The sequence below is a fragment of the Hipposideros armiger genome, unplaced genomic scaffold (assembly GCF_001890085.2).
Source record: "Hipposideros armiger isolate ML-2016 unplaced genomic scaffold, ASM189008v1 scaffold_468, whole genome shotgun sequence".
In the NCBI taxonomy this organism is placed as follows: Eukaryota; Metazoa; Chordata; class Mammalia; order Chiroptera; family Hipposideridae; genus Hipposideros; species Hipposideros armiger.
Genome location: NW_017731818.1, coordinates 291813 through 304839, shown reverse-complemented (window position 1 = coordinate 304839; position 13027 = coordinate 291813). Strand labels below are relative to the sequence as shown.

Genomic DNA, 13027 nt, shown 5'->3' with positions numbered 1-13027 from the left:
CCCATCACAGACCAATTAAATCAGAATATCTGAAGATGGAGCCAAGTATAGGCGTTCTGTTGATTTAAATATCTCATATGATTCCAGGATAGGCCTGGCTCTTCCCAATTTGAAACGACCAGTTGTTAAATTTTCAGGAATTTTGTGATCTGGTTGTTAAACGGTTAATACCTTGAAATTGGTCATGGTGGAGGGAAAATTTATACAACAGAAACTGGCAAATGCTACAAATCAGGTCTCCCATACCCAACCTCCTGAGAGACAACTGTTAAACATTTTTAAATTCACCACTAGCCAGAGTTGAGAAGTACTGGACTAAAGCATGAATGCCAAACACCTAATTAATTCAGAGAGTGTGAGTAGTTTTCAATACTTCCATTACCCCTCAATTCCTTGGGATTCTTATTAAGATTATGAAAATTAACCAAGCAATTTAGTGGCCATGCACTTGAGGAAGGTGGACACCAGCCCCTGTGTGAGGGTGTAACTGTGACTAGTCCAGGTCAACAGCCATGGTCGCTATCCTTTCTTTTGCAGGCATGGGCACAGGAAGCAACACTGGAATGAGAAAAGGAGGTAAATCTTCTAGGGGACTCCTGAGGGTAGTCTGCCTCATCAACAAAGAGAAACATGAGAAGAAAGCATCTCTTTTTGTGCCTCTGGGCATTATAATGAGACTGACTCATTACTCCAGCAGCCATTTTGTTTCCATAATGGAGCTTATCTGATAGAAGGAGGATCTCAGAGCTGAAAGATGGAGAGAACCTGGGGCCCTGATGATACTGTTACCTTCCCCACTTCTCACTCCTGGAACTGCTCTATGTGGAGACTTTTTATGTGAAATAATGGCTTTCCCTGAATATGTAAGGCAGCTGATTCAGGATTTTCTGTGACCTGCTACCAAAAGTATCTTAAGTGACAAATTGTTTCAGGCAAGAGTTTTAATATCTTGTCTTCTTCAAATATATCTTGTATTCTATTTAATATCTTGTATTCTATTGGAACTTCTCAGTAGCAGAGTATAGTTTTAAGTTGTTTTTTTTTTCTTTTTAATTTTTCCTCTTCCTTCTCTGATAAACTTATTCACTCCTTCCTCTGTCCTCTCATCGTCATATTCTCCCCTCAGTATCTTATGCTTTAGTATCTAAAACAGCCCCCTGGCTGTCCTCCTGCCCTCCCCAGGGGCCTTTAATGACCCCTCTTCTATTCTGTCCTGTTTGTAATCTAAACAATACTTTCATCATGTTGCTTCACTGCTAAGAACCTAGAATTATGACCAATGATGACCTACTTCCTGCTATATAAAATCTAGGCTTTTCAAGGGCCACCAAAAATCCAACCCCACTCTATCTGTTCAATATCATTTCTCAGAAGTTCTTAATAGATCCATTTCTGTACTGTATTATCCTCCTCTGCACAATTTTGCTCACGCATTTTACCACCACAAATGCCTTCTTCTTTCATGCCCTTTTGTCAAATGCTACCCATCCTTCAAGGTTCCTGTGATGCTTGTTACATGCGTCCACTTGACTGGCCTAAGGGATACCTATATAGCTGGTAAAACATTATCCCTGGGTGTGTCTGTGAGGGTGTTTCTAGAAGAGATTAGCATTTGATTCAGTAGAAGTAGTGACTAATATGGGTAGACATCATCCAATCCACTGGGGGCCCAAATAGAACAAAAAGGCAGAGGAAGGGTGAATTCCCTCTCACTCTTATTGAGCTCTGATCTCTATCTTTTCTTGCCCTGGGACATCAGACATCCTGGTCCTTGGGCCTTGGACTCCTAGACTTATACCAGTGCCCCTCTCCCATGCCCTTTTCAGGCCTTTGGCCCTAAAAGACTGAATTATACCACCATTTTCCTCGATCTCCAGCTTGCAGAAGCAGATCATGGCCTCTATAACCTCAGGAGTGAATTCCTATAAAAAACCTCCTCTTATATCTACATTTATATCTATATCTGTATCAATATCTAGAGATATGTCTAGAGATACATGTAGATATATATCCTATTGGTTCTATTTCTCTGGCGAACCCTGATTCATACAGTCCCAGTTAAATTTTACCTCCTTCTTTGAGCAAGGTCATAGAAGTCACTTCATTCTATTATCCTGTCATTGGAATCGCACACACACACGCGCGCGTGCGCGCACACACACACACACACACACACACACACACACACCCCAGTCTCTATTTATTGTCAATCACATAGTAGATGTTCAGTAAATAACTTCTGGTTGATTAATAGCCTTCCGGTGATAACAATTTTACCTCCTAAATGTTTCTTGAATCCCTCTACTTCATTCCATTTCCACAGTCACCACTCCAACTCAAAGTTAGCATCTCCTCCTCTTCATATGTCTGCTTTTTCTCCCTTTTGACATGTCCACTCTCTACAGAGCAACCAAAGTAACATTTCAAAACCATGTCCAGTCTGATTCAAACACTTCTTCACCAGCTTCTTACTGCTTTAGGCTAAAGGCCAAAGTCCTTGTACTGAGTTCCAGGGAATTCAGGGCTGATCAAGGAAAGAGACTGGACCAGGAGGTGGCAGTAGGGTACAAAGAGATTTATTTGGGTGTGCTTTGACAAGATGCCTGTGAGGGCAAGTCCTTCACAGTGTGAGCCCTTCCAGAGGTAACAGACAGACCACTACCTAGAAGGGGAAGAGGTTAAGGGAACTGCCTGAGGAGAGGAAGTGCTGCTCTGCCATCGGGCGTGGGGGACAGCAGCAGCTCGGAGTCATTAGAGGCCCCAGCTTGGTCTTACAAATGACTAGCAGATGTTGGGTGCAGTTCTGCGGGGTCCACAAAACAGGCAGGCTCTAAATGATTAAAAATATGCTTCTTTGGGCTATATTTAAAACAACTGGATGTATACCAACATTAGTTTAGTATCCATAGGCTTTAGAGCTAAGGGTCCACACCTGTGGTGAAAAAGTAAGTCTACGGCCAATACGCATGGGTCATCTTTGGATCCTGACTATAAGTCATGAACCCTGCCCTCAGGCTGCTCTCCAGTCTTTCTCACACCCCTTTCCCCATTCACTGGCTGTTTCCTCTCATGCTTTCAGGGTCTTCTTACCATATAGGCAATGTGTGTGCCCCTCCACTCTCCCCTTTCCTTACTGACTTTGTACTCAATGGTTCAGAGCCCACTGCTCTTCCTCAACCAAGCATTTCCATAACCCTGGGATTAGATCAGGTGTTTATGGGAAATGCTTTCACAGTGCCAGTTACCCTAGTTCTGTGCACTCATCTCAACCATTCATTGTGAACGGTGCCCTTAATTTTTGCTTCCCTGCTAGAATTAAAATTCCCTGGGGCCCTATACCCACCACCTGCCACAGTGACTTTCACATAGTAGGTAAACAATATTTATTGGATGAATGTAAAAAAGAAGAGAAAAACGCCTAAAGGAAATGAAGAATAGGTTATAAAAATAATCAATAACCTGGATAATGTGTAAATGTGGAATCAAATGTCTATTTTGCTAAGTGGTGCATTTGTTTAAAAATATTTTTCATCCAGGCTTATTAAAAACTCTTAAATATTTCCATGCAGGTTTACTAGAATTTTTAAACCCTTACCCAAGACTTAACACTATGAAACCCTTTATTTATAAATATGCCATCCCAGGGAATCAATTACACTTTCAAATAATATCATGTAAGTCACTGAAAACTGAAAAATACTGGAGAAAGCCATGATACTATTTAAAGTTGAATTATGTGCCAGCTAAAAATTCAACAGAGAAGAATTTGGTCTGTAAAGGGATATAAGCTCCAAGTTTAAATGAATATTAAGTATTCTATTTATATTGGCAAGACAACTCTAAGTCACCTTACTGGCCTTGCTAAAAGTCTTTTGAAAGATGAGTACTAAGAGGAAAAACAAAATAGTCTTATAGTGTTACTTTTGTGAGCTTGAATATAAGATTAAGCTATTAAAATTATTTTACCAACAATTCCTTTGCTACAATTTTTAACTTAAACTCATATTTCTATACAAATCTAGTGACTGAATGGTAGGTCACTTTGGCTTAAAAGGACTTAATCATTTTGAATTTTATATGTATTTTACTTCATAAAACCCGTAATTATAAAAGAACACTGGTCATGCTCTTACATAAATTATGATGCAATGTTTATACTATAATATTTTAAAAAACATAATGTTGTATATTTTAAATCACTTTTGATAGTGGCCTACATTTCTACACACAAGTTATTAAGATGTAGTGCAATTTAAAAATGTGAATTTTACATGAAAAAGTGTATCAGTCAACTCAAATGAACTCTTGTTCTCAATGATGACATATTATCCTCTAATTAAATGAACTAAGATAACTCTGTTTGCAAGGATCGTTCTAAAATTAATTCCCAAATCAAGAGTTTAACAAGCAGTGCTCCTAATAGCCCAGATTTTAGATTGTTTTAATACCTGGAATTAATTATTTTAGCAATCTAGTGACTTGACAAATCATAAAAAGAAAAAAAATGAAGTTCAGCTAACTCATTTATACCTCACACTGTTCTTTGAAATGATTTTAAAGATATTGGCTAATTAAACGGAGGGCAAAGAAATCAGAAATCTTGAAGCAGGCAGATCAGTGGAAATTAAATAACTGATTCCAAAATAGGATATTTAATATATCTGTAAAAGAGCAAGAGTTAACTTAATTTACGTTAGGGTGATATCTACATGCAAACTGAAAAAAAGACTTGTGTTAATGGCAAATATATTAAATAAGCTGGTTTGCTGGGAGAGCAGACGAAAAGAGGACAGGTTGCCTGGGAAGCCCACCAAAAAGGAAAAGGGACTGTTAGACAAAAACCAAGTAAAATGAAGCATTATGTATCTTCAAATTTGAAACCAATAAAGGACTAAGAATGCTTATAGTGTATCAGCAGAGTATAAGACAATGTTCTTTATTTTTAAATTTTAGAATCAAAGAGATGAAGAAGAGTTTAATACTTTCTTAATATCTAGCTATAGTCCAACTCTCATAATACCCAAGACAGAAAATGGAACAAAGTGAATATTGAGAACAGAGTTACTTTTATAATTTTTTTCCTAAGCTGTGGAAACTTCCCTCCTCCCTTAATCCCCATGATAACTCCCTACAGTCAGCGTCGTTGCACTAACCTCATATTCCAGTAGGCCCAGTATGCTGAAAAACACCAACATGTGTTCTTTAGTGTCCACCTGTTATATAACTGCATCTATACTAATAAGATGATTGGGAAAATGCATAACTACATGGGCAATTTAGTGATGATAGAGTGGCCAGTTCCTGAGAACATACAATCCAAAGTCAAAGGGACTTTTATTATTTATTTATTTATTTATTTTAGCTGAGCCATCCTGCCACCTGTTGACAGCTCAGCGGCAGCTCCAGCCAGGACTCAAACCAGGATTCGAACCGCTGTTGCTCTGAGCTCACACTCTTGAGCGAGCTCTTAACCAACTGAGCCACTCGGCCGGCCCCCAAAGTCAAAGGGATTTTTAAATTATAGATGTTGCAAATGAACAGAAAATATTCAGTATGAACTGTGAGGGAAAACATGGTGATTGATAATACCAAGCTATATACAATATTAGATGAGGAAAGAACTGACTTTACATTCATTCAACAAATACAGCATGGCAGTGGCCATGGTCAAGTCTATGGTCTCAGAGTGCCTGTGTTTATAGTCTAGCCTCTTTACTTTCTCACAGTCAACCTTCGGCAAGTCAATTAGTTAAGTCTCTCTGTTGCTCAGTCTTTTCATCTATAAAATGGGGATAATGATTGCATTCACTAAGTTATTTGAAGAAGTCAACAAGGCAATGTTTAATGTTTTTAAAGTAGGTAATGTTTAGGGCCGGCAGAGTGGCTCAGTTGGTTAAGAGCTCACTTAAGAGTGTGAGCTCTTAGCAACAGCGGTTTGATTCCCGGCCTGAGCTGAGCTACCACTGAGCTGCCAACAGGTGGCAGGATGGCTCAGCTAAAAAATAAAAAATAATAAAAAAAATAAAGTAGGTAATGTTTTCACATAGGTGCGGGGCACATAGTAATTTCTATACTAAGAGGTTGTTAAATAAAGTTGCATTTGATAATTAATGAAAAAAGTGAACATGTAGGCCAAGAAGTCACCACTAGTCAGATACAAACTATTCATGACACTAAGAAGGCTCACAGCATAAAACAGTGGCACAGTAAGCCTCACATAACATTCCCTGAACTTCCCAGACTTTTAAGTGGATGCTGTTTTCAGCTGTGGAGTTCCTTTAGAAGTTCAGAGCCATCAAGATGTGTCGGGTTGGAAAATAAGATAATATTACTGATGCTCAAAGAAAGACTGGGATGTTTCACACTGACCTTTGATCAGAATAACAGTCCTTACAAAGAATTTGATGATCCACTGCTCAATATCTTCCCAGAAGACAGAGCAAGGGAAAGTAAGCAAGTACACAGTGAGGGCTTCTGGCAAGCTATCTGGAAACATTTTGATACCACAAAAATTAATAAGTGTTAGAATGGATTGCTGAGAGGGGCTCAAGAGTCTGCCCCTTTGAGCATCTCTCAAACAAGGACAGATAGCCTATCTGATCAGCCTGGGATGCTTTAAAATCAAGGGTGAGTGAAGATTAATGGTACAAACTGCCCCTTGAAGGCCTCCCCCTTCCCAAGCACTCCCTGAGAGTGTAACTTTATATATTACCCATCACAGCCCCTCATCTGTTGAGTATGGAGAACTCCCTTTTATCCTAGAATAGAAAAGGGCAACACTATTTCACAATTGTGAGTTCTGAGTAAAACTTTAATAATGTCGTAATGAAACATAATGTCCTTATTACTTCTCAGTTATTTTACCAGGCAAGCTACCTGCAAATATCTTTCAATTAGAAACAGATCTCATGAATCTAAATTCTGAACAGCAGTTCCTTTAAATCCATGTTCACTGGCAGACAAATGGCATATGCCTTTCTCAAGCAAACCATTAGAAGTCTGAACAAGGCAAAGGATGAAAAGGAGTATGAAGAAAGGAAAACCATCATATACTAGATAATTAAATGTAAATTGTATCAGGACCTAGGGAGGGGAGGAAGAGTATTCATTTAATAAAGGGACATATTTCCTAAGTGATCATTGCAACAGTAATTAAGTACCACTGAGTCAAGTTTAGTTTGAAAACAATGTGTGTCTTTAATGTACAATTATCTTGCAATTCATTATTTTCTTATCATATGTTCTTCTGACCCCACAGTGACCTGTATCTTGATCATTTCCACAAGCATCAAAGGACACCAGGGTTAAGGCAAAGTTAATAGTACTCTTAATCCTAGAAAGTGAGTTTAACAAAAGGACACACATTTTAGAAATGCATAGCTATTTAGCAAGCACTGTAATTGTGAAGGGGTGGAGGGAACAGGCAAAAAAACAAAACAGAAAAAAAAACTGTAGCTAAAAATCTATTGAAGAATTTATTTTAACCTCTGCAAACGTTCTCAGTAAAGTGAATGCAGACTACAGAAATGATTTACACTGAAAAACATCACCTTGATATTAAGGAGACTTGCATCCTGCTAAGCATGAACTGTAGTCTCTGTAAAGTCCCATTATCCACTGAAGAATACTGAAGGAATTTAAAAATACTTAATTTTCTTTTTTGAGATATCTTATCTGAAATTATATGGGGAAATATCGGTGCGTTTAAAGGGTGCAGTTTGAAAAACCCCAGATTAGAGGAGAAAAAGTTCCCAAAAGAAGCGTTCCATACTACAAACCTTTTAAAAGTTTAGTTCTTTGAGATTCGGGAGGGTAAAAAAGCAATGCTGATCCTTATCAATTAATTAAAAAGAATGAAGTAACAGTAGACAAAAGGGGGAGGAGAGTTAAGAAACTTAAGTAGCTGTAGGGGCACCCGGTCTCTATTCACTGATTAACAAAATAAGTAGTTCTGGAAAAGGGAGCAGTGACAGGGATAGAAAAGTAGTCTTGTAATTCATCACAGGTTCTGCCTTCGAAGCACCGGAGGCTGGCTATGTCTGGCTCAGACTTGAAAAAGGCTCTGTGTATATAATGCTCTCTGTTAGCGTGATGTATTGGGTTATTTTTTTCAACGCCTACATTTCTATAAATGTGTTAATTTCAGTATAAGTAAAAACCCTCACTTGTAGAGTTTGTTGATCAACCGTAATCAAACAGCAATTCCACTACGTAGCGAAACTGTTATATCTGCAAAATGCTTTTCATCCATCCACCAGTTCTTTAGTAAAACACAAGACTGGTGGAAATTCAGCGTTTTGACTTGACCATCTGAGGTCACTGAGGACTTCAGCTGCTGGGTTTAAGCAGCCCGCGCCCTCCTAGCATCTCCTGGCCTCTCAGTGCCTCTCTCAGTTCAGTTCTCTGGAAGCTACAAGATTATCTCTCCCCGACACGTTTCATTCACAGAGCCCCAGAGAAGCTCGGATTCGGTTGGAGCTAAGAGCCGGAAAACACGCACCCAGGTTGCTGCGCAAGTTGTTGGAGACCAAGTGTTATCCACACACTGGCTCTGAGAAAGCGGGTGGGTTCTCTCGGGCTCTCGGCAGAGGAATGCTATAGTGGCCGGGCACGCAGGCAACACAGGGCTGGTGGACTCTGAGACGAATCCACTACTGAGCCACCCGCTTAAGTTGGCTCAGCTTTCAGGAGCCGGCGGAAGAGGCCGCGCTCAGTACCCGGCGCTGTGCCGGGTGGTTGGGGTGTCCCCCCAAACACAAGTGACCAACAGCAATCCGGGAAGCGATGAAGAACTATATCAGGAAAGCCCGCCCCAAATCTAAAACAAGCAGTATGTGAACTCCCCAAACCAGCCCGGAACTGCGGATATCGGGAGACCGAGTTCCCTGGGGGGGGGGGGTGTTTCCCCAAGCCTTGCGGGCCCCCAGCTGGGGCGCTCGGCCTCCTGAACGACAGAGAGAGTAGAGCGAGGAGCGAGGGACGAGGGGAGCCCTCCGCGTCTCTCCACCGCCCCGCCGGCGCGAGGGCGGGAGTGGAGAAGGCGCCACTCAGACTGTGGCGCTAGGCAAACTGCGGCCGCAGTTCTTCCAAGTTTGCCGGAGCGAGAAGCGCAGAATGGGCGCCCCGCTCGGCGATCTGCCCTCGCGCTGCTGCCACCCCCGATTGTCCCAGGCTCCCTGGCCCTCCTGGCGGGAGCCAACAAGCAAGGGGGCGCAAGGGCGCCAGAGCAGAGGGAGGGAGGGAGGGAAGGCGGGCGCTCCCGCGTGTGCACACAATGAGGCAGCTGAGACGCACACCTTCCCCGCGGGAGCAGCCGCTGGAGCATTCGCCGCCGGGCGCGGAAGCGCTATGTCGGGGAGAGCCCTGACACAAAGTGAACACCAACTCAGCAACAGGGGGCAGGAGGAGGGCGCCGGGCGGCCCGGGGGGACGTACGGCCGCCGAGGGCTGCAGCTACCCGGGCCGCGCGCCCGCGCTTACCTGCGATCTCCTGATAGGGGATGTCCACCAGGCTGAATCCCTTGGCACTGTACGCCTGGCGGACCTCGCCGCAGCTCCGAGCTTTCACATCCGCCCCGGCTGGGAGTGACAGCAGCAGCCCGGAGAGGGGAAGAATCACAGCCCCGATCCAAGAAGGCATGGTGCAACATGCAAATCCAGCTCGGTAAACCCCACGGCCCGTGCGCTCTTCACCTTGCCCCTCCAGCCGAAAGCCCGCCAGAGCCAGCGGCGCGCTCCTCGCCGCTGCCCAGCGTCACCCCCTTCCGCCAGCCGAGGGGACGAGCAGTGCAGCCCTCTGGACTGCGCTCAGCAAACTTTTATAAGCCAGATGGAGGATGGCAAGCCAACTAGGGCTGGCTGGGAAAGCAGCCGCCTTGCTCTTCTAGCCCCCCAGATCGAAAACGGTGCAATAAAAACGAGACAGAGAAGGAAAATAAATGTTTCAAAAACCACCATGGGGTTTCAGCGCTGCGATCCGAGTTCCGAGCCGCAGAATCCTAGAGCGCTGCGAGCTCGGCTCGCCGAAGTGTGCAGCGAAGGTGGGAACGCGCGCGGGCTCTCCCGAGAAGGAGGTGGACAGGCTAGCGCCAGTGTGTGTGCGCGCGTGTGTGTCGGTGTGAGCGCGGGGTTCTTGGGGATGTGTATGCGTGGAGGTATGTACTGGGGATATACGGGTTTCAGGGGGAAACCTCAGCTTCACACAGGCTGAGGGAGCCTGTGAGAGTCCTCCAGAAATAGGAAGAGAGAAATCCTGGAGGCTAGAGGGAAGGAGAAAGGAGTGGAGAGAGAGAAACGTGCTACACACACAGCACAGCCGAAATTCAGAGGCAGAGTCGAAGGCAAAACCTGGACTGGATCTGTTTCTACTTGGTAGAAGGAAAAAAAAAAAAGGCGGGGGGCGGGGGGAACGTTCCTATTTTCCCATCTAGTCACATCCTTCATATTGATACAAAATGCTACCTTTAATGACATACGTAATCAATTTAGAAACACAGTATTTTTAAGTCATTAACTCATGTTATTAAACTATGTTTTTGTGGACGTAAAGAACAGTGCAATTTCAATCGTTGCCCTTAATATATTCATGATCCACCTAAACACAAAGCCAGAGTAGAGATAAACATATAGGGGAACCCCTCACAGAGCACAGTCACCACTCTAATTATCTAATTTCTGTTTGGCTCTGTTTGTTTTTATTTTCTAAGGACAGGTAGTCTGGGCACACATTATACACCAGTAGTTTTGTTTGTTTACTTGTTTGTTTTTAATTTTTGGTTCTGGACTTAAAATTCCCCCCTATTTTAATTTCAAATATTCCATAGTCTTGGATCAGAAATCATTAAATATAGGTTTTTAGGGTGGGGAGGAAAAAGAAGGCTAAGAAAACGAATCAGAACACAGATGCAAAGGGAAAATGATAGCAGGAGTCTATGGGGTACATGATGGAAGATATTGGGGGAAAAAGTGGTATCTCCCTTCCCTTTTCCCAAATGATCTCACCTACTAGACTTAACATTTTCTTCCAAATAAGCAGAATTCTCAAGTGGAGAATCAGTTCACTGTCTTCTTCCTGTCTTACACAGCAAGTTCTGTGAAATGGGATAAAAATGAAAACTCAGGATTGGCTAATTTCCATTGACTTTCTTATGTTAATTGACACACCGACCTCTGCAAGGCAGAAGTCTGTGTTGAAACTCAAAGCCCCTGGAACTACTAAGGTAGTTAAATCCAAGGCAAAAAACATAATGCTTATGATGTAGGATATTTCTTGTGCCGAGATAGTGGTCTCGTAAAGCCAAAGAATGGAGACACAGACCAGAGAGGTAAAGTTTGTAGCAGAGGGTAGTTTCATTAAAGCAAGAGAAAGGTTACAGCTCCCGAGCAGGAGGGGATACCTGGAACTGGGATGCCCACTAGCTAGGGTAAAAGGCTTGAGTTTTATACTTTTCTTTCTGCCTGGGAGGGGGAATGCTGGAATGCTGGTGCCTGTCATTAAGGTGTTTATCAGATTTGTTCTGTTGCTCAGCCTTGGAAAGGCCTTTCGTAATGTCCTTCAAAATGGCTTTGTTGCTCTGGGGCATGATTGATGTCTCTGTTCCAGTATGAGGGAGTTATCTTATAATTTTGAAAGAAATGGCTAGTGTAAGGAATGGCCAGGTTTTTTTGTTATCCTTGTTCAGTCTACCAGGGAATTTCTGACTGCCTGATATTATACTAACTAACCTGTCTTACTTACTTGTGTTGCCATAGCATATTATTCAGAAATTACTATAGGGCAATGTCCAATTTTATGCAGCTCACCTATAAAGCTACACATGAAGATGTATTTGTGATGATGTCTGTTGATGACCAGAATGACTCGTGGAACTAAAGTCATTGCATTTTTGTCACCATCACAGTCATAATCATCTTCATCATCATAACACATTAGGCGCTTCCCTTCCTCTCTTTAATAAATCCCTCTTCTCTTAATGTGCCAAAAAGACTCACATTTAAGATTCAACCTCACTTAAGTTACGGAAATGCTTTAAAAATGTTGTCTTATTTACAGAGGGACTTTTTCTTCACGTGTTCATAGCTAAACATGTCTTTCAGAAAACAACAAATTTTTTCCTCTTAAAGTTTTAGCACAATTTTTGCCTTCATTATAATGGTGCTACTGGTAGACCTTAAGTGTTTGAACTTATTTTCCTCAAAGTTTGAAATCAAGATAATAAAATATCCTCTAGTGTCTTTGTAGACAAAGGATAAGATTAGTAGAATTAGGAATTGCTGTAGCCAAGTCATTATTTCTGTGATATTTGACATGACCTCCTTTGAATTCCTGTTTCTGTCATAGCCAGATGATGTGCATTATGCAACCCAGAGGAAAGGGGTAAATACACACATAACTTATCCTATCATTTCACACTGGGACTCATAATGTGCCCTGATCCTAGTAGTACATAGCAGATAATACAATAAAAGGTGAGGTGATGGAAGAACAGGTGAAGACATAGTGTATGTGGCTTAAATTATTTAAAACTCAATCAATCATTAAGTATTTAATAAGCATTCAGTGCAACTACATACACAGCACTAGGTTATTGCACACAGTTCCTACATTTATAAAGTGACCTTAGCATTTGTGGCAAGACAAGGATATGGAAAGAATTATAATTTAATCAATCATAAATAGATTAGTTAATCCCATCATGAGGGTGGAACCATTTCGGGTAGGATTGTGAACTGTAAGTAACTTGCTTCACTGGTACTCTGAACCCCTTTTTGGTCCACTGGTTGAGCAATGTAACAATATCTGAAATATAAAAGACACATTCCAGTTAAGGGCAGCAGCACAGCCTAGATGATGTATTAGAATGAGCACTGAATGTCATGGAAGTTCATAGAAGATGCCTGACGAGAAAGAAGAGAGCTCATTTTAAGGAGAAGTTGGCATTTGGTTTAAATAGAAAGAAGGGTTATTAAAGAACTTGAATCACAGCAATAGTGTTTATATTGTATGCGATAGGATAAAAATTAGAAC

General features: G+C 41.9%; 1 protein-coding gene across 1 annotated transcript in view; it reads right to left on the bottom strand.

Annotated features, from left to right (window-relative positions):
* The window catches only part of GPC6 (glypican 6), a 1102936-nt gene extending 1092605 nt beyond the window's left edge, over positions 1-10331 (bottom strand). Inside the window, exon 1 of the mRNA XM_019666367.1 lies at positions 9481-10331. Within this exon, the coding sequence (XP_019521912.1) occupies positions 9481-9640 (160 nt within the window). The 5' untranslated portion in view covers positions 9641-10331. The remainder of the gene's footprint in view (positions 1-9480) is intronic.
* Between the last annotated feature and the right edge of the window lie 2696 nt (positions 10332-13027).